Source organism: Dasypus novemcinctus, chromosome 7, assembly GCF_030445035.2.
Source record: "Dasypus novemcinctus isolate mDasNov1 chromosome 7, mDasNov1.1.hap2, whole genome shotgun sequence".
Taxonomy (NCBI): Eukaryota; Metazoa; Chordata; class Mammalia; order Cingulata; family Dasypodidae; genus Dasypus; species Dasypus novemcinctus.
The window spans coordinates 68872329-68893466 of NC_080679.1; the positions used below are offsets into that span (position 1 = coordinate 68872329).

General features: G+C 33.4%; 1 protein-coding gene across 4 annotated transcripts in view; it reads left to right on the top strand.

Moving 5' to 3' along the window:
- The window catches only part of SESTD1 (SEC14 and spectrin domain containing 1), a 129576-nt gene extending 108846 nt beyond the window's left edge, over positions 1 to 20730 (top strand). For all 4 annotated transcript variants that reach the window (XM_004476862.5, XM_012518960.4, XM_058300569.2 and 1 more), the window contains 8 exons: positions 769 to 963; positions 1496 to 1610; positions 3621 to 3780; positions 6229 to 6310; positions 7007 to 7129; positions 7879 to 8070; positions 10382 to 10503; positions 13373 to 20730. In XM_004476862.5, the coding sequence (XP_004476919.1) occupies positions 769 to 963; positions 1496 to 1610; positions 3621 to 3780; positions 6229 to 6310; positions 7007 to 7129; positions 7879 to 8070; positions 10382 to 10503; positions 13373 to 13502 (1119 nt within the window). In that variant the 3' untranslated portion in view covers positions 13503 to 20730. The remainder of the gene's footprint in view (positions 1 to 768; positions 964 to 1495; positions 1611 to 3620; positions 3781 to 6228; positions 6311 to 7006; positions 7130 to 7878; positions 8071 to 10381; positions 10504 to 13372) is intronic.
- The last annotated feature ends 408 nt before the right edge of the window (positions 20731 to 21138 follow it).

Consider the following 21138-nt stretch of genomic DNA (forward strand, 5'->3'; position numbering starts at 1 on the left):
TCCAGAGTACTGGACCGTAAAACTGTCAGTGTATTGGTGGACCGCATGGGGTTGTAGGACTAAGTTACTATAGGATGTGAATTGGAGAGTCAGGAGCATAGTGATCAGAGAATGGCATCTTGAAATTGAGATTTTAGAGCAGGTGTAATAGTATATGAGAGCAGTGAGATTTTGTGGCCGTTGGAGTATGTAGCTGAAGGGGATGAGGACAAGAGAGTTGGGAGGAAGTCAAGGAACTGCAAGTTCAGAGTAGTATCGTCACCATAAGTAGGCTCACTGAGAGGAAGACAGCAAGCCATTGCTAAGCTTGTCAGTGGATGAGGGGGTGCAGTGGGAAAGGTTGGAAGGACACAATCTGATAGTACATATTTTAAAGGAGATGGAGGTTTTGAGAGAAATAGAAATGGCCTGGAAGTAGTGAAGAATGAGGAGATATCACCTCACTCCACATCCCAAGGCAAAAACAGCAGTCACTTGAAAGGGCTGCAGAGGTAGCTGTTTACTCTGAGGGTGGGCAGGTTTCACTTAGAGCAAGAAAGAGAAAGGGACATTAAGAGGTCAGGACGAGGAGATAGGAGACTGCTATAGGAGGCAGGCATTGATTCCGGGGATCACAGTGGAGGGGTTTGGGGACTTTCTACCTTAATTTTAATAATTTTGCCTTAGAAAAATTTTCCTTAATGTTAAAATTTATCTGGAGAAAATATAAAACATATTTCTCCAGGAACTAATTGATCTTTAATTTATTTTGCAATTTCTCAATTACAGGAATGGTTTGCAGTGTATGTGGAGCTTAATCAGCAAATTGCAGCGCTCTTGAATGCTGGGGATGAAGAAGATCTTGTGGAACTGAAGTCACTGCAGCAACAACTTAGTGACGTTTGTTATCGACAGGCGAGTCAGCTGGAATTTAGGCAAAATCTCTTACAAGCAGCTCTTGAATTTCATGGTGTTGCCCAAGATGTAAGTATCTATTCTTATTGCTTTTCTATTCTTCAAATTATCTGAACACATATCTACACATAATTTTTACAGGTTTGCATGCCTCCTAATTATTTTTCTAGAAAAATAAAAGAATTTACTGGTGGGGGAAATGAGATAAAATTTCTTAAGTCTTTTTAATTTTTTACTTTTAAGTAATTCTGCATGCACTTAGATCTTTTATTTTCTAAATAGTGTGTCCCAATCTAGTATATGTATTTTATTTGACTGTTTCTCAGTGTTTCTGTTTTATAACATAGATTGAAATGGAAGTTTCAATAATTTTCTACATTCTGCTGACCTGGACACACTTCTTTGTCTTCCTGCTGCATGTATCTGTGCCTTCTGTCTTTCAGATAACATGTATTCTAATTATTTGTCCTTGTCTTTTAACAGCCTAGTCTTTTCAAGTACAATTGTAATAACCTCATTAGATATAAACCTCACTGATCATTAAACACTTTAGATGCTGATTACATCAGGGTTATATCTCTTTGGTGTCCCTCTGCTTTAGTTGTCTCAGCAGTTGGATGGCTTATTAGGGATGTTGTGCGTAGATGTAGCACCAGCTGATGGAGCATCGATTCAGCAAACTTTAAAACTGCTTGAAGAGAAGCTGAAAAGTGTTGGTAAGCAGATTTTAAAAATGCTGAAACCTAAGGGTTGTGTTTTTTAAAAAATAAAACTATTGTTAGACAATTATTAATAAGTCAACTCACACTGAACTAATTATAATTACTTACAGGGAACTTTGAAAAAAATAACCTAAAAGATTTTATTCCTTTGTGTGGATATAGTTTATGCTAAAAATGGTATTTTTGGTCCATCATTCATTGTTGGTCCGTCACACCTCCCTTCACTGGGCCTCTAGCCTTTCTTGTTTACTCAGCTATATCTTCAGGTGCTATGTCTTGCATATATTATAAACAGTTATTTGTAGTGCATGCGTAAACTATAATTAGCTGTGACGTGTTCTGTGATAAACCCTCTATGATCAAAAATGTGTTTTATGCAATGTTGTTGCTATATTCTAACCTTGTGAAAAATAATTGGTTTGATTCTGTGCATTTGTTTCCCCAAACTGGAAATATTGCTGAGGTTACATATACTCCAAGGGAAGGATTGTCCAGTTTCATTAAGTGAGTTCTGACACTCAAAAGTGAAGCCTTTTTAATATTTCTAGGGTTGGAATACACTGAACTTCTCTAGGTAATGACTGGAAAGATTGATAGTAGATGTGAAAATGAGGAGGGAGGTTGTCGAGAGGGAATGGGAGGGCAAAGCAGAATGGAGAAAAACTTGGAAGGTAGAAGATAAATAGAAAGTAGATATGTGATTGAACCAAAGTTATTGAGAAGAAATTGAGGAAATTGGCTTGAAAAATCTTATTTGAATTGGCAATTTGCAGCCTTTGTACTTTTAACAGATCATATACGTAATATTTAGTATTTATTATGCCAAATGAAATATTTTAATTTTTAGTTAGAGAAGTTATAGGTTTGTAGAAAAAGCATGTAGAAAAGCATTTCCCCCTCAAACACAGAGTTGTCCCTATGAACACTTTACATTAGTGCATTACTGTTGTTACAGTTGATAAAAACAATGTTATAATTATACTGTGGGCCATTGCTTATATTAGGGTTCTCTGTGTTGTACAGTTCTATAGTTTTTAAAAATTTTATTCTGGTAACATATATACAATCTAAATTTTACCGTTTTAACCACTTTCAAATAGATAAGTCAGTTATATTGTGAGGAAGGAGAACTCTAAGGAGGAATGGTGTTAATTACATTTATAATGTTGTTATACCATCACCACCATCTATTACCAAAAGTTTTCTATCACCCCAAACATCAACTCTGTACCAATTAAACATTGGCTCATGATTCCCTGCCCGTATTCTATGAAATTTATTTTAAAATGGCATTAGTTTTTTGGAGCCACACTTTTCCTTTAAAAGAAAACAATAACTCCTATATATACATAGTGGATTTGGGATGTTTTAAACATAGCCTAAATGTTGCTTCCTGTGGTGTCTAAGTTGGAGATGATACCTCTGCTTTTAATTTTCATTGTTTTTTTAAAAAAATATTGGTAATACATTGCTTGAGAGCTTTAAAGTCTTGCAAGACTTTTATGTTTTTTGTTTTTTTTTTTGCTTTTGAAGGCCTAGTGAATGAAATACAAACTATTTTCAAACCTAAAAATGACAAAAAGATAGGAATATTTGCTTAACATCTTTAAAATTTTGCTATTACAAAATATTTGCCTTGTTCTCGTAAAAGTTGGACTACATAAAAGCAGACGGAAAAATATTGAAAATCTTATCAGTCAATATAGAAAATTCTCCCACTTTCTTCAGACTTTCAGTTTTTATAAAAGATTATTATCTGTGAATTCATATTTTGAAAATTCTCTTTAGGGAGAAATTTAACATGAGAGAGTTCAGGTTTGAGCCAAATTTAAAGGCATTTTGGTGTTTGAATTGTTCAGAGGATTCTATCCCAAGACATTTAATGTGCAAAGCTGTTGTTCTTGAAAATCCAAGTGCAATATATGCTGAGAAGATTTATTTGAGTGAAGAAAAGCATCTCAGTTATGTAAGAGATTAAATCTACTAACTTTTGTTTTGTTTTAGATGTAGGATTGCAAGGTTTGCGTGAAAAAGGTCAAGGTCTTCTGGATCAGATCTCCAATCAGGCATCCTGGGCCTATGGAAAGGATGTAACCATTGAAAATAAAGAAAACGTGGACCACATACAAGGAGTGATGGAAGATATGCAGCTTAGGAAACAAAGGCAAAGTTTGACTGTTAATGTTAATTTTTACTAAGAGAACAATATTAAATAAAAGTTATACAGTTCATATTATACATACAAAAAAGCTCTTAGTATGTAGTAGATTTATATATATATATATATTATTATTATTGTATGTATTTGTACTAATGGATAATGACAATTCACTTAATAGATATCTTTTCTACTTTTACTTTGTAGTAAAAATTTTATTTATATTCAGAAACTTCATAATTCATATTCCCAGTGTAGCTTTTTACTCTTCTCTTTCTTCTCTGCTTGAAGAAAACCCTTTTGGAGAATTTTGCTTTTCCATTTTCATTTGGTTTAGATTACTGTTAATTCTGGTTTAGATTACTGTTAATTGATCTGTTTCTTCATTTAAACTTCTCACTCACGAAATGTCACACATTCATTGTTTCCATATTTGCTATTGAAGGATTAGACAAAATAAACTCTTGGTAAGATGATATTTAGTTTCATTTGATATAGAACCAAGAATTTAAAATAATCTTTAAAAAACAAATTTGCACTAGCAACTGCAGAATATTGCACAGCAAAGAAATAAGATTGTCTATGCAAGTATGCACAATTTAACATGTTTATATGATGTTTTTGTATACATTGAAATTTTAAAGTCATCAGCAAACCTTAACTCTTCTCCTATATCACAGAGAAAGTCACTATGAGGCCGAAATTCCTTCTAATTCCTACCCTCCTATCTGCAAACTTACTCATTTCAGTTGTTTATTCTTCCTCCAAAGGATGTCATAACTCTACTCTTACCAAAGTCAGTCCTTTCGTGTAGGCTCTGATTCCTAAGGCCCTCCTCTCTCTTCACTCCATCAGCTCCCATTCTCTGCGTTCATCCTTTTCCCTCATTTAATGCTTATCTCTTGTACTTGATTTAAAACCTTTTTTTTATTGCACAAATGTATACATCTTCCTCTTTAATCCTTTGTTGCCTTTAGAGTTCTTCTTCCTTATAAATGATTTGAAAGTCTCTTCTACAGTCAGACTAATTCGTCACTACCTCCAGTCAATTTTCAACTCCCTTCAGTCTGATTTCTACCCTCATCATTTCACTGAGTTTGCTTTTACTGTTGTCACCATCAATTTCATAGTTGTCAAATGTAATAGATGCTTGATCTCACTCAAAATCCAGTGAAAACTTTCAGTTCATCATCCTATTCTGTATAAAATCCACACAACTGTTTTCATTTTCTGGTATACTTCATGCTGTTTAATATATCCATGATGTAGAAGGCCTTTTTCCTCATTTTCTACCTAGTAGATTTCTACTTACTCTTCATGACTCAGAGATCCTTAATCTAGGAAGCATTTTTGGATTTCTAAGGCAAGTTAGTCACTTGCTAATCCACACTCCTTTAAAACCTTTCACATAGCTCCATAATAGCATTTATCATGACATTGTCATTGTTTTTGATAAAAAATCTATTTTCCAAAATGGTGAGCATGTCAGTAGTAGAGACCATGTCTTATATTTTTCCCAACTCATTCTCCAGTGCTTGACATGTGGATGTGAATATGATTATGATATCATTATCATCTTCATCATTAGTTTCTTACACTGCTTTTAGTTTCAGATTTTAAAAATATTTGTCATTTCCTCCAGTCTGTTGTAGAATTACTTTAACCAAGTTACTCTTTAACATTATGTTATGGGCTTTCTTGGGGGATCATCCTAAAAAGAAATAGCCTTGTGATAACCACTTCTGTATTGTTAACAAGCTTTCTTTAAGGACATTAACTAGTGGAACTCAGTGTCTCATAGATAACTTGTTATTATTATTTGGGGCTGCAAGGAATTGCATGTGAATGAATGGCTGAGTTTTAGGTCAAGTTATCTTTAAAATTTAATCTGTATGTTTTCCAGGCAGGCCATAGTAACGTTAAGAAAATTAAAATACTCCGAATTGTATTTCTCTAAACCAGAGATGGAGTTTTTTTCCCCTTAAGAACATCAATAGAACATCAATAGAGTTTTTGTTTTTTGCTTAGAATACTAGTGACAATATTAAATTTTAAAAATTTATTTGGAACATCATCCTCTAAGTTTCTGAGAAGTTTACATTTTACTTTATTGCTGGTTGGCAATGGAGATTTCTTTGGGTTTTAGTATTACTATTGCATTTATGCTTTGCTTCAATATTTTGCAGAATCCATGCTATCCTCAGGAAGGTTTGTAATTCATTTTTCATTATCATTCACGTATACCGAGGTTTTGATGTAGCATAGCCATGGGTACACGTAGAATTCTACAACTCAACACAACAAAAAATAGCTGCTATTTCCATAGTGTAGGACTAAGTGTTAATATTTTTGTATACAGTATAGCATGGCTGTGAACATGTGTGCTGGGGATGATCTTACCATAGTTATCAACAAAACCAAATGATGTCCTTAATTTATGTTTGGGTTTACTAGATGTGAAGACATGGTTGATGTGCGAAGGTTAAAGATGCTCCAGATGGTGCAGTTGTTTAAATGTGAAGAAGATGCTGCCCAGGTACGATCAGCCAGCCACATTATACAGTCACCTTTCCTTAGATTAATTTCATTTAATTATAACCAAAAAGCATTTTTCATGGTCCAAAGAAAGTAAATTCATTAAGTCAGATTGTAGTTTATCCTGCTGCAGTAATAAAACTTTTTTTCCCATTTAGATTATTGTTCTCACTTGCCGTGTCTTATCAATGACTCTCTTGAGCTAGATTTTGGGATTACTATTATTTTTGTCAACTTGGTTTCAGTTATTTCCCAGTATAAAGGCCGGTGTGACATATTGGTTTTTAACAAACAAGTTTTTTTCAATGCCACATAAACAATTTAATATCTTTGTGTAGTTGGGATCAGAGAACATTGTTTCAGCTAGATATAGAAGGAATTTATTATTTTATATAGCACCAGAAATCTGTAATGAGATCCCAAAGGATCTATATTGCAGAAACACATGATCTTCTAATAATGTAAGTCATGTGATACGAATTTTAAAAGACTGCTTCCTTCTAGTAGATCTTATTTTTATATTTAAAAATTGAGGGGGAGAGGTTGTTAATTCATGTATCTTGTCACAGTTAAAAAGATAGGTTACAATTAAGGGATTAATTATGTGATAGTAACCTTTCTTTTTATAAATAGAATGCTTTGATATGATAAATAAAGAATTATGTATCCATCTTAATGGTTATTTGTTTTCATTTAGGCTGTAGAATGGCTAAGTGAGCTTCTGGATGCTCTTCTTAAGACCCACATCAGATTGGGCGATGATGCTCAAGAAACGAAAGTTTTACTGGAAAAGCATAGAAAATTTGTTGATGTTGCACAGGTGCAGAACTGGTTATCTTCCTTTTCTACAAGCTCACTGTTTGAATTGCTTTCTGCATGATTATAATGTAACTTAACCCTTCAAGTCAAGAAGGTTAGTTTTGTTACTTTAGAAACATCACAGAATTAAGAAAATGTCAACTGGTAATCAAAACTAGCCTGCATAAACTTGAGAGGCTTTATGTTTCCCTGAACACAGGTTCTGTATGCTCCCTCTGAATTATGTAAATATTGTAGCTTTCTGTTGGGCAGTCCAACTGTTCTTTCACAGAAGTTAGTATTGTTCATATCAATAAATTAGAAACCTCAGGTTTTGCATCTCACGAGTGCTGGTATAATAATTCATAATTGATAATTGTTTTTGTGGCAAAAAGTTACCTTAATTTATTTTACCTAAACTTGACAGTTGTGTGGTTTCCTATACCGAAAATACCTAATTTCACCCACCTGTTTTGATTAATTAGTGAGCAATATTCTTTAAGACGAGTGTAATTGAGCAGGCTGAGTTGGGCAAAAGAGAGTAATAGGGGGAAGCCTACAAGAAACTTACTATAAACTAAAAAGTATTGCCTCCCCTTCAATATTTATATACACATATAGTTTGTAGTAATTAATTAATGCCACTGAATTCATTTAATATTGATTTTTAGTGATGTTACTTGACTACGCAGGTACAGTTCTCCTCCATACCTTTCCTATCCTCTTCAGAATTCTTTTATTAAACTTTCATGTTTGCGGTCTCTTTCTTAGAGTACTTATGACTATGGAAGACAGTTGCTACAGGCCACAGTTGTGTTGTGCCAGTCTTTGCGATGCACTTCTCGATCATCTGGGGATACGCTTCCTCGACTGAATAGAGTATGGAAACAATTTACAATAGCATCTGAAGAGAGAGTACATAGGTTGGAAATGGCTATTGCATTTCACTCAAATGTGGAAAAGGTTTGCTTTTTTTCCTTAAATAAATGCAATTTCAGTAGTAATTATTGAATATACTATAAAAATACATTCTGCTATAATAGATGTGTTTAAAATGTGTTGATTTCAATTATGTAATGGTATAATTGTTAATCTTTTTGTTGTTATTGTTCATTTGTTAGTTCCATTGTTTTAAGTTTGTTTAGATGTTATATATTATCTTAGAGAATTCAAATAAAATTCTTTTGGTAATCTGTACAGTGCTGGAGTACTGTGGCTAGAGTAGTGCAGTCTCTCTCCAGAGCTTCTTTCCCCACTGAGCCCAATGTCTAGAAATGTGCTCTATTCTTTAGGGTGTCATGACTTCTGTCTCTTCCATTATGCCAAGAAAAGCAGCTTTGCTTCAGCTACTGCTAATTGTGGCAAAGTTTTAAAAAATAACAGTTTGTGGTTTTAGAATGTTTAGAGACTGCCCAACTAAAATAATGTATTAAGGATAAAAATAAAATCTTTTTTTTTTAATAATATCTTTATAGATTCATTCTGGAATTTATTATTCAGTGATTTCAAGTCAGTAGTCCCAGAGACCAAAAATGAAACGTGCAGTGTTATTTGGGTAAATTTTCAGTAGAACTTATAAAAAAAAAATCTCCACAGTGCTAATCTGTAGCACCCATGCCTTGTATTTCCATTCTGAAGAGGCGCTGTTTAGTCTCTTAAAAAATTTCTATGTAAGTGCTGCTCAATGTAATTTAGACTATTCAAGCCCAAGTTGTAAATGCAATAACCTGGTCTGTAGAATGGAACAGACATTGATTGCAAAGAGCCTAAGGAATTAAGCGTTTCTATCAGTGTTTTGTACTACGCTTATTGGGAAGTTTGGATAGGTAAATTTTCTTGGTCACTGAACTCTGTGGATCAGTGTTTTGGTATAAAGTGGGCCTTAAGATGATGAATGTAAGTTTACAAGATGGCTAAACTTGTTTACTGATTTTTTTTTTAGGAGGTACCGGGGATTGAATCTAGGACCTCATACATGCAAAGCAGGGGCCAAACCACTGAGTGTATTTATACCTTCTCCGCTGATTTTGTTTTTTTTAATGTAAACTTTTTATTGAAGTATAATAGTAATGCAGAAAAGTTTTGTGCTCAATTAATTATAAAATGAACACACCTGTGTAGTCAGTTACTATTCAAATAGCAGTACATTACCAACACCCCAAAAGCTCTCCCTACCCTCTTCTAGTTACAGTATTCCAGCATCCTATCCATCCACTACTGATAACTTTTTGGGATACTATTTTAAAAGGAATCTGAAAGGACATTTTAAAATCTAGAACTCTATGAGAGATTATGTAAAAATGACCATGGTTGAGTTTTTTAATACGGAATTAATGTCTGTTTTTTTCTGCTAATATGGCCTTTATCACTTTTATTAAAAACTTTCGGTAATAATACTATACTTAAAAGCCTATATAAAATTCTTTATCAGATATTATTTTCCTCTAATTATCTTATGTTTTATACAAGTAAGCAAAATAAAATATGAATTAAAAATACAACTTTACTATAAGCAATTTGTTTAATAAAAATGTCCATTTATGAATAATGTAATAAACATTGGGTTATTAAATAAGGTATAATATAAAGAAAGTTGCAAAAATAAGTTTTTTCTTCTCTCTCAAATTTTACAATTCTTTCTTGTAGTTAAATTCAAATGGTAATATTTAAGCAAAAAATAAAATAAAATAGTATTTCATTAAGGACTGTAAAGCTTCCTATATTTGGATTATAACGTAATCAATTTACATAGTAATTCAAGTCAGCTGACCAGACTTTTAAAAATAACTGCAAAGTATCTAGCAAGGCCATCACATCAATTATGTATTTGTACTATGAAAAAATATATATAGTTTATATTTTCTTCATTTTTGTAGTCTTTAAGCTCCCTGATGATAGAATCTGTATCTCATTGACATTCCAAACTGCTTACTAAGCTCATAGTAAGCATGATGAATGATTGTTTAGTGAATGAAAGAATGCTTATTTAACACAGGTTGAGCTTACGTTTTGCTAATAGTAGTTTAGGATTATTTTTTTCTTAGAAATCACTGTAGGCCCTTTCCTACTCAATTTTATATTGTTAATAGGGATTGTGCATTTCATTTTCTTGTTTTAATTTCTTGATTTCTGAACCAACTTTGCGAATAGTAGACCTATCTTGTATAATGGTGAATATGCAGATACTAAACAAAAAGTGCCTTTAATCTACTGAATTTGCATGAGCTTGACTCCCTTTCTGTGTCTCTTGATTGACGTTATTCTTTAATTTAAGATTTTGCAAGACTGTCCAGAAGAGCCTGAGGCCATTAATGATGGGGAGCAATTTGATGAAATTGAAGCAGTTGGGAAGTCACTTCTGGATAGATTAACTGTTCCTGTAGTTTATCCTGATGGGTATGGTGCATGTTCTTGCAATTTTATCTTTTTATCAATGAGGTCTTAAAGTGAAGTCACTGAGAAAGGAAAACCTGTTGTTTTAAAAAGGCATGTAAATTAGCTTTGGTCCATGTTTAAATTGGTTTAAAAAAAAAGGAAATCCAGACTTACTTCTTAGCAACAGTAAGTGCTACAGTGCTTGTTGATTTCTTGACAACTTGTTGTAGCAAAAAGATTATTGATTCATTGAGACACTGGGCTCTAACTTTGGCTCTGGTGATAGGGAGTAGTATGACTTTGGCAGGTTAGTAACACTTTAGGACTAAGGGAAGGGCAAGAGAAGGGAGGGGAGTAATGTCTGGTAAGTTCGTAATGTATGCTAAACACTAAACACTTTACATTCTTTACTTTTGCTCAAAGAGTACTAGGCCAGTACTATTCTTGAATTACAAATGACGAAACTGAGGCTCAGAAAAATTAAGTATAGTTATCCCTTCCACGTTGTGACTTTTCCTGTCATGGTTTCGATATATGGTGGGTGAGGATAAGAAATTACATGGGAATTTTGGGAGAGTTTTGCAGAAGCTGCTGATGACACAGAAAAGGTTTAGGGAATTTCAAAGATTATTATTTTTTTAATGTCTTTTGTTATACATGCAGTATGTTCAGTACTATTCTTAAATTTGTTTCTTTTTTAAAAATATATTTCATATTTTTTCTTTTTCATACAGTACTTTTACTTAACATTGACCTACATATAGCCTATGACAGAACACTTAACCCAAATTGTACGATAAAGAACTATAAATACCCCCATGAAAGAAGAAAAAATCAGACTTCTCTGGTATGAAGGGAGGGCAGAAAAATTTTACATGGATTTTCCAGATCGCAGGGGTGCTGCATCCCTAACCCCTGTGATGTGGAAGGTATAAAGGCAATATGCTCTAAATTTCACTGCTTTTAAAAAAGTATTGGAGTTAAAATATAATCTCAGGTCTGTCTTACTCCAAACCCGCTTTCTTTTCACTGTGTCATATGGTGTCTTAGTTTCTTTATTTTTAAAATGATGGAATCCTGCCTGATTCCCATGTTCCTTTCCATTTCAAATATTCAATGATAAAAATATGAAACCATCTATGTAAAGTGAATGGGCCAGTAAAAGAATCACCAGGAGCTTCATCTCTGAGGGATCTGTACCTTCTTCATGAAATTACTTTAGAGGTAATCCAGACAGTATTTAATGCAAAAGATAAATGAAACCAAAATAAAAACACAGCTATCATTACATTATGGTATACTATAATGGAAAAGAGTGTGGTCTCTGGAATGAGACTGCTTGGGTTCAAATCTCAGTTCCACCACTTACTAGTTGTGATACCTTACACAAGTCACATAACCTTTCTGTAGCTCATTTTCCTTAAAAAAAAAAAAAGGAAAGATATTCATACTTTATCAGGTTACAGGGGTCAGGGAATTAAATGAGCTAAATATATATAAAGTAATAAAATGTAACTGTTAAAACATACCTGAGTGGAGTAAGTGTAGCTCAGTGGTTGAACTCTGCCTTTGCATGTTCGAGGTCCCAGGTTCAATCCCTGGTACCTCCAATCAGTCAGTCATCAGACAATCCTTTAAAAAAAAAACAAAGCAATGTATCTGATACCTAGTAAGTGCTACTACTACTATGTAATGTATTCCAGATGATTATTTGGGACTGGTAATGAGAAATTATAACGTTATTCCTTTGGAAGAATACTATTTATAGTCAATATTTAGATGATCTGTAGTCATGACTAAACTTGACCAACCAGAAGTAGCTTAAAGTCATTTTATGCATCTCAAGAAAGGGGAATAAAATATCAAGTTCATAAATTCAGCTAGTAACACTCTTACAGGGGAGCTTCAGATTGTTCCAGTTCAAGACAAACATGCCCTGTTCACTGTATTTCTGCATTTTATAGCCATTTGTCACACAATCTCCTGTTCTGCTCAGATTAACCCAGCAACACCTATCCCTGGTATTTTTGCCTGGGCTTTTCCTCCTTTGTTCTACAAATAGTCCTTTTGTCATTTCCTTATCCTTTTAAGGTGAAGGAATAAGCTCTGTATGTTCAAATTTCACTAACGCCTATCTTGAATATATGGAATTGTTAATTTAATCCATTTTATATTCATACCAGAATGAATATGTATATATATAATTTATTTTAGGTATTTTGTTAAATAATACAGTTTTCAAAGGTATATATGTTTTCCATAATTACTAATATGATTGTTTAAATCATGTAAAGTTTGATGGGCAGTATTATATTTTGTGAGGTTCTTCAAATTAATCTTCTGAATATTCTCCTGGTGAAATAAAGTAGGTGTCTCTCTGGATTTACTGTATAAAGACACATGTTCAGTTCTTGGTTTTTCCACTGTCTAAACCTTCGTTTTCTGATCTAAAACATGAAGAGGCTTAACAAATACTTTGCAAAAACTGATCTATCTCTAAATACAGCATCTTTACAATGAGGAAAAAATTAAATTTTCATATATTAGTGTCCCAAATTATGTTTTAATATTGAAAGGATATTTTACTTGCTAGCCGTGTTAAACAATTGTTATACATAGCCCATTGTTGCATTGTTTAGTTTATTAAGATTATCGTAAGTACACACAATATATTTATACCACTAAAATGCTTTTTTCAATGTGTCTTAAACATGTTTTATTCCATTTTTTAAAATGTTTTTTTCTACTGAATTACTTCGTAAAGATAAGTATGGTGGCTTGCAAATGAACTAATTTCTACACTTGGGCCATATAACACATAGACAATTTTTATATTCAGTGGATTTGTATTTTATCTGATTGAGATTTTTCTGTTTGTTTTGTTTTTTAGAACCGAACAATATTTTGGGAGCCCAAGTGACATGGCTTCTACTGCAGAACACATCAGAGACAGGATGAAACTAGTTAGTCTCAAAAGGCAGCAGCTGAGACATCCCGAAATGGTGACGACAGAGAGCTAAGAGCTATCAGCTCCCTACTGATCTGCAGTTCAGTTCATAACCCTGCATGTCACTGGCACACAGCATTAGATACAGTATATTAAGATGCATTTCACAGCCAGGATAAGCCTAATTTCTTTCCATTCCCATTTTTCTCTACGCATTTAATAACATCTTGCAACTACCAAGGCATAATTATTTAATGTGCTTTGAGACCATAGATTTCAAGTATCTTAAAAGAAGGAACTGTAAACATTGCACTGAAAACTTGCTTTAAAGCTTTACCTGACCTGTCAGTTTGTAGATGAACAACTGATAATAAGCTTTGAATGGTGCTACTAAAAGTTTAGGAGTTTTTTATGTAAAAAATTGTTGCCCTTCTTTCCCACGTGATGTGGTAAATTTAGACTGTAGTTAAACTATTATGAGTAGACAATGGTGTCCTTGAAACTTTACTTTGTAATTCCTCAAAATTGATTATTTTTATTGTGTCAATATGGAGAAAACCCTTCAGATCTTTGATATATCATATTCATTAAAAGAAATTTTCCTATTTGTATTGATAATGTATTAAAAACTTGTCTGTGCTTAATAAAAAGGCTTCTTTTAAACATCTTATTTAATTTGGTGATTATATCCTATTTCCAAACATGAGTGCCTTATTTAAAAGGGCATTCTTAGGATTGTGAGGGTGGTTTAATATTTGTTTATTCATGTTAATTGCATGTATTTTAGCCAGAAAGTTCCTATGTAAGCATGTAAATATATTAAATAAGCATGTTTTATCATGAAAAATAACTGTGAAGAACAATTTAGATCTCTAAGAATTTATTATTAATAGAATAATAAGTTTCTCCTTTTCAACTCTAATATTATCCAAATAATTGACTCCCCTGAAGTCTTTGGGGGAGGAGGGTTTGGGAAATAGACATACATAATTACTTCTGTGTGATTGATTCTTTCTATCAGAGTAAACTTTCTAGAACTAAAATAACAACTGTTAATAAAATTTAATGTCTCATACAACTAGAAGCAAAATAAATTATGAAATAGTCTAATAAAAAATCCTTTGAAATAAAATTTATCACAAAATTCTAGTGCTTTTAAATTTATATTACATTTAAATGATAAACAACATTCATATAATATAATTTTGTGCTAATTTTTATTTCAGAAATTTTTTTTCAAAAAGGTTGAAACTGTTTTTCAAGCACCTGTGATCAATACAAAATTATACAAAGAAATATATGCTGGTTCCTTTTCCTTGACCTATAAACATGTCATGTATCCTCCAGTGTAAGAAACTTCTGAAACTGCTGTTTTCTCCAGCTTTCTTCAAAGGCTGCCAGACCTCTTAGAGAAATCCACACCCACTGCCCCTACATCCTCATCACCTACTGATCAGCACCTTTTACAGTCTGGTTTTACATGGCACTAGTGAAACTGTTCTTTGTAAAATCAAGAGTGGTCTCCCAATTAAATTGAACGGCTTTTTCTTGGTGTGCATTCCTTATCCTTCTACCATTTACAGCTTTGAGCGGACTTTTCTTGAAGATGTTATCTTCTGCATAACTGAGTTACATAACTCTTAGTAAAATTTGTCTACTAAAGGTACTCTTTCCGTTTTTGTCCTCCAAATGCTTCTGGCTCTTCCGTAAATGTCTTATCCCTTGAATTTTTATTTTATCTCAGTGTCCCATGTTACATATCTCATCCAAAACTTTAAACCTGTATTTTAACTCCCTACTAGATTTTTCAACCTAGATGAAGAATTCTGGGGCAGTTTTGGATAAGGTGCAGTCTATTTTCTTGTCAAGCACGCCAGAAAATCTGGTGACCAAGTTCAGCTACTCTCTTGTCCTAAACTGCCACTGCTTTAAAGAACATCCAAAAGTTCTTTCTGTAGTTGATTCATCCTCTCAGTCTTTTGGGACTTACCTCCTTATGAGTATGAACTCCTGTGATTCTTCATTCTTCTTGATGGTGCTAACCACATTGTACAGTTACATCTCTACCTGCTATATTACGAGCTCTTCTGAGGACAGGGATCTTTTTCCACTCCTATTTGCAGTCCTTTGCTCATGCATAGTAGGTGCTCATTCTCCTGTATATGAATGGTCTGTTGTAGGCATTAGTAAAAATCACTCTTACATTGGCATGAAGTATGTTTTAAATACTAATTTAGGACTGATTTATGTGTGACTCTACTCATAAGGACATCCTTCAGTATTTTAGACTCAGTATTTGTCTCCTATCCTGAATTTCAGAGTAGTTAGTGTTTTTATTAAGACTTTGCTAGAAATGAACTGGTTTCTTAGTCATGAGACTAGACTCTTAATTTTACCATCAACTCCTTATTGTCAAATGAGTTCATTTTTATATACCATCAGACCTTGCCTTCATAGAGAATAAGGAAGCATCTGGAAATGTTCTTTGTGAACTTCAATTTTTCAAATGAAGGAATATGCTTGTAACATAATATTCTTGCTCTTCATCTATAAATTTGCTGCTACTTCCTATGTGTATCTATATACACATATCGTTGTGAGTGGAAAGCCAACAATGACTTAAAGCAATTGTTTTCATAGGGTCATAGTCCACTTACTGTACATGTGAGGGTTGTTCTTCAGTGACTACAGTCAGTTTAAAATCACAAGCTGTTTGTATGTCATAAATTAACATTGGCCTGAAAATGTAATGGAAAAAAAAACATTCAAATTTGATTGGTATATGTTATAACTTTCCACATTACTTTAGCCCTCTCAGGGAATTATTGAAATGTTGACTGGGATAGTGTTGGTTTGGTTTGTTGTTTTTTGTTTGTTTTGCCTTTTTGTTGTGTATTTGCTCCTATGTAAGCTCAAAAATGGTAGTTTTGGCATCTGTTGTTCATACATGTCTAACCCAGCAGAGTTATGATGCAAATATGATAACTTCATTTTAGATAAATTGGTTTTATTTCCAGTCCTCATTGTTGGTGATCTTATTCTGCTAGTGTGGACTCATTGGTGATATTGATGAAACTTCTTAGCCTGCCAGCCAGGGTGTTGATGGCAGGTGTAGAATTCATTACTCTATAGAAGATTGGATAGTTCTCTTACCTTATGGGCATTTAAATTGGCTAGTGTTTGATGCTGCCTTAATGCCCTCTTCTGCTATGGAATGGTTATCTAGTTTGCTATTTGTTTCATTACCTGGTTGGATGACATATGGTGTGCTACTGGTTTCTATTATTTTTGGTGACATAATCCTTAATATGAATATGACAATTAGGTTACTTTTCTGATTACTCTCCAGTGTAAACACATTGAAACCAATGACATATTTGTGAGATTGGCCAAACCTGTCTCACTGCGCAGTCTTTATTTGGAGAGAGAATTCAGAGTTCTTTACTACATTGTAACTCCCTTGCCTGTCGGGATTGGATACTACTGAATACTCTCCCATCCTCACATTCTACCCAAACTTCACAAAGCCAGTGAAATAGTATGGCTACTAAAGACTAAGTGTAGTTTGATTGCTGTAAGCTTCCACATATTGAGCTTATAGATAGTAGCACAGACAGAAACAAACATAAGTAAATTTATCATCAGTGACAATACTTGTATGATCACAGTATCTTTACTTAAGCCCCCAGTAGAAAAGTTCTCTGGATTAAAAAGATGGACTGCAGCATAGCTAAATAGTTAACCTAATTAGCAACTTATTGTCACTTTTCAGTCCTAAAAAAGTTTCAGGTGGGAGTAGAAGGATGTAGGCAACAAATGTCTTATTGAGGCAAGATGAAGTACAGTTTGAATATCAGACATAATTTCAGTGTGTACTGCATAAGAGAGTCGAGGTTTAATTAAGAAGCATATATAGTGGCAAGAACAGTAAAGATCATAAAAGCTAAAATAAGAACTATAATGAATATAATGGAAAGATTTTGGGGATTGAATACCTGGCTTCAAAATTTGGTTTTGCTAGTCTCTGTGGCTTTGATAAAGATCACTAAATTTCTCTGGGTCTGTGAAATAGAGAAATTATATCAAATAATTTAAAGAATGAAATAAAATCATGTATATACAAGAGTATTAAAAACTGGTATACAAAAGGATGGTATTAGGTATAATTAGATTTTCAAAATAGAAAATAGATTGTTCTTTAATCTTGTTCTTGACAAGTGTGGGGAAGATGTCAGTTTGTTCATGTTCACCTCCCCATTTTCCACCACCTCATCTCCCCCATCCCCAATTCACTAGTGATTAAGGGAAATCTATGCTCAGAATTACATACCAAAAATACTAAGTTTAGTCGGAGAACTCATCAATAAATAACAAGGCTCTTAAATCTGACAGATTAACTGTTTTTGGGGCAGAGTAATACACCAGCAAGATGGAAGGCAAGTGATGAGTATCATCTCTTTTGAGTCTGTCAGGGCATGACATGACTCAATTATAAACATAAGTACAAGAAAGCTTATCCACTCAGTGGATTTTAATGTGTCATCAACTTGTAGAAACAACAAGATCATAAATCTGTTAAGATATTTATAAATGATTCCAATAATGAGGTTTAAAACAAAACATGACTTAGTGTAATCTTGGCGAACTCAGGCAATGATAATAAACAGACTATACCTGCAGTAGAGATTGTTAGAACCAAGGATACTCAAGATGGAAAGGTTCATGGATTTATAGGTGGATATGACAACAATACTGCAAATACTTTAAAACAAACTTGAAAACTGAAAACTTGAAATATTAATGCATGTACTTTAAGAAAAAGCAGAGCCTTTACTAGAACACGAACTTAGAAATCAAAAGAAAGCCAGAGTGTGAACCAGATGTAGCTCAGGTGGCTGAGTGCCTGCTTACCATGTTTAATCCTTGGTACCTCCTAAAAACAACCAATCAATTCTCATTGGGAAGCAGCTATAGTTAGGTGGTTGAGCAACCTACTTCCCATGTATGAGGTCCTGGATTCAATCCTTGGTACCTCCTTAAAAAAAAAAAAAGCCATTGACAATATTTTGAAAGCAAGTAAATTTTTAAAAGAGTCTAAATGATTTTCTAGAGAGCTCTTACATGGCAATATGGCAATATGTATATATAATTCCTTTATATAAGTACATAGGAATTCTATGCATGTAACGTAAAATAGTTACTGACTGCTAGATATTGAGGGCAGTATTACTGGGGATTTTAACTTAGGCATACCAAAACTATTTCTGACAAAGGGCTTTGGAACCCTGAAACCATTTCCTCCTGAATTGCAAGGAGTCACCTTAGAAGAATTTACAAGTGGAATGCCATCTCCTTAGGATTTCCATATGTATCCCTCCTTAGAGAGAGACAGGATGTTATTAATGTTCTTCCACTCAGAATACAGTGGCCCATTCACAATATACAGTCAAGCCTCACATCATGTTTTCAGGTGCACACATCTTTTCTGTTACAGTTAAACTGATTGTCTTAATTTAGAAGTCAGGGTAAAAGCAATTTCTATGCTTTCTCTTAAGAATGTCTTCATCTTATCTTTTTTGTTTATTTCCAAGGCCAAAAAATTTGTTCAGAATATATCATTGATGTGTATGTATTTTATTTTTTAAAAGTGTGAGGGGATCAAAGTATCACATTGACAGTTTGGAACCAGAGTAGATTTGAGAACTGGTTGTTCATCTCACACTCAGGAATAGCTCTTCATAGTTTTCTGAACTGAGCTGATCAGAAGAATTTGATGAGTATACTGTCATGACATCAATAGTGAAATTCTTAGAAGCATTATTTAGTAAATACTGCACATGGATTTTTTCCCAACATTTATATAAAAAATTTCAAAGGAAAAGTTAAAATAATTTTATAGTGAACCCTCAAATTCACTACTTACCAGCTAGCATTAACATTTTATTATGATTGCACTTTCACATATCCATCTTCCCACCCATCAGTTCATCAGTCCACTTTATGTTCTGATGCATTTCAAATTGTAGTCATCTGTGCACTTCCTACTAAATACGTAAGCATACATATCTTTTAAGTAGATTTCAGGATTTGTTTCAACATTTGTCTGTTCTAAAACTTTGTAAATGGAATCATATAATATTTGCTCTTTTTCTGAAGCACTTCTTTCACTTAATGTGTTGGAGATTTATCTAAGTAGTTAAGTGTGTCAGTAGATAATTCCTTTTTATGGCTGAGTAGTATTCCACTGTATGACTAGATTGGTTTGTTTATCCATTTTCCCTTAATGGACACCTGGGCTGTTTCCTGTGTTTGGCTATTGTGAATAAAGCTGCTATGATTTTATACAAATCTGTATCTGAATGTAAGTTTTCATTTCTCTTGGATAAAAGCATTAGAATTGCTGGGTCTTAGGGTAGTTTTAAGAGATACTGCCAGACCTTTTCCCATTGTATTTGTACTGTACCCGGGATTTTCATTGTACTTTAGGTGTGTATGTTGAAATGTGTGAACTATTTTTATGATACATTTTAATTATTAGAAGTGGGTTTGGGGTAGAAGTGGCACTTTTCATGGTTGAGGGTGGCAGTTGGTATTATTTAAAGGAGCAAACACCTCTCTGCCTGAAATTTTAGTACTAATTTTACTCCTTGAGAACTTAAAACTCTTACCCAAGCATGGTTATAATAAGCTAGGAGAAATAGCACCTGTTGATTTTACTACCTTTGCCATCCATTTCCAGTAGGTATAATAAGAAATAAGACTCTTGAGAATTAAGCAGAAATGAGTATTTTGTGATTGTGTGAAGATGGGAGAGTAAAAAAAAAATGTCTGCTACTGGTCAGTCCCAGGTACAGCAATGTGAGAGAGACTAGCCTAGACAAGGAAGTTCCCTTTATGGTAGTCAAGAACCCAGAAAATGCGGTGGGAAGAAGTCTACCTCACAGTTTTCCATATGGGATAGCTATGCTTTTGCAGGACATTTTAGTCTTCAGAAATCTTATTTTCAATTTTGTCTTTTAATTCAGTGCCATCCAACTGTAGTTATTTCACACACTAGTGACTTTCTCATCCACTGTGTTTTACCTTTCCTTCCAGTTCTATTATACAGTAGTTACCTGTATTTACTCTGTAAAATTATAAGCATATGTATGTTTCCAATGCTTGTGTTCAAGAATATTTGTGTATAGTTCATCCACTCTTTCATATTAAATTTTAAGGGCTGAGACATTTGGCTTCTGTAAATTCTGATTATGTACCACACATTGTAAATATGCAATAAAAATTGTAAAAGCTATAATTAATGGAAGCAGATTTTGATATCTTTCTTTTTTATGTTGACTCTTTTGATACCTGTTTCTTTGTTATGTTGATGCTTTGGACAATACATTTGGTTTTGTTACTAAAAATTCATAAAATCTAGGGCAGATTTAGTCATATTGGTCTTTATAACATAATCTCATAAATTCTGCATCTTTGAATATTAAAATTATTTTATGTAAAATTTGTTTTTATCAAAATTTTCTAAAATACTTTATCAAAACAAAAATTTAGATTTTTTATTTTGAAATAATCTGGAGTCTTAGGAGACTGAGGCTAAAACCCTTTCCTGTCACTGGTGCTTCCCTTTCCCTCTTCAACAGTCCCCCATCCCCACCCTCCTACAGGCTTGGCACAGAAATTCATGTCCTACATTGTTGGAAACTGTTAGG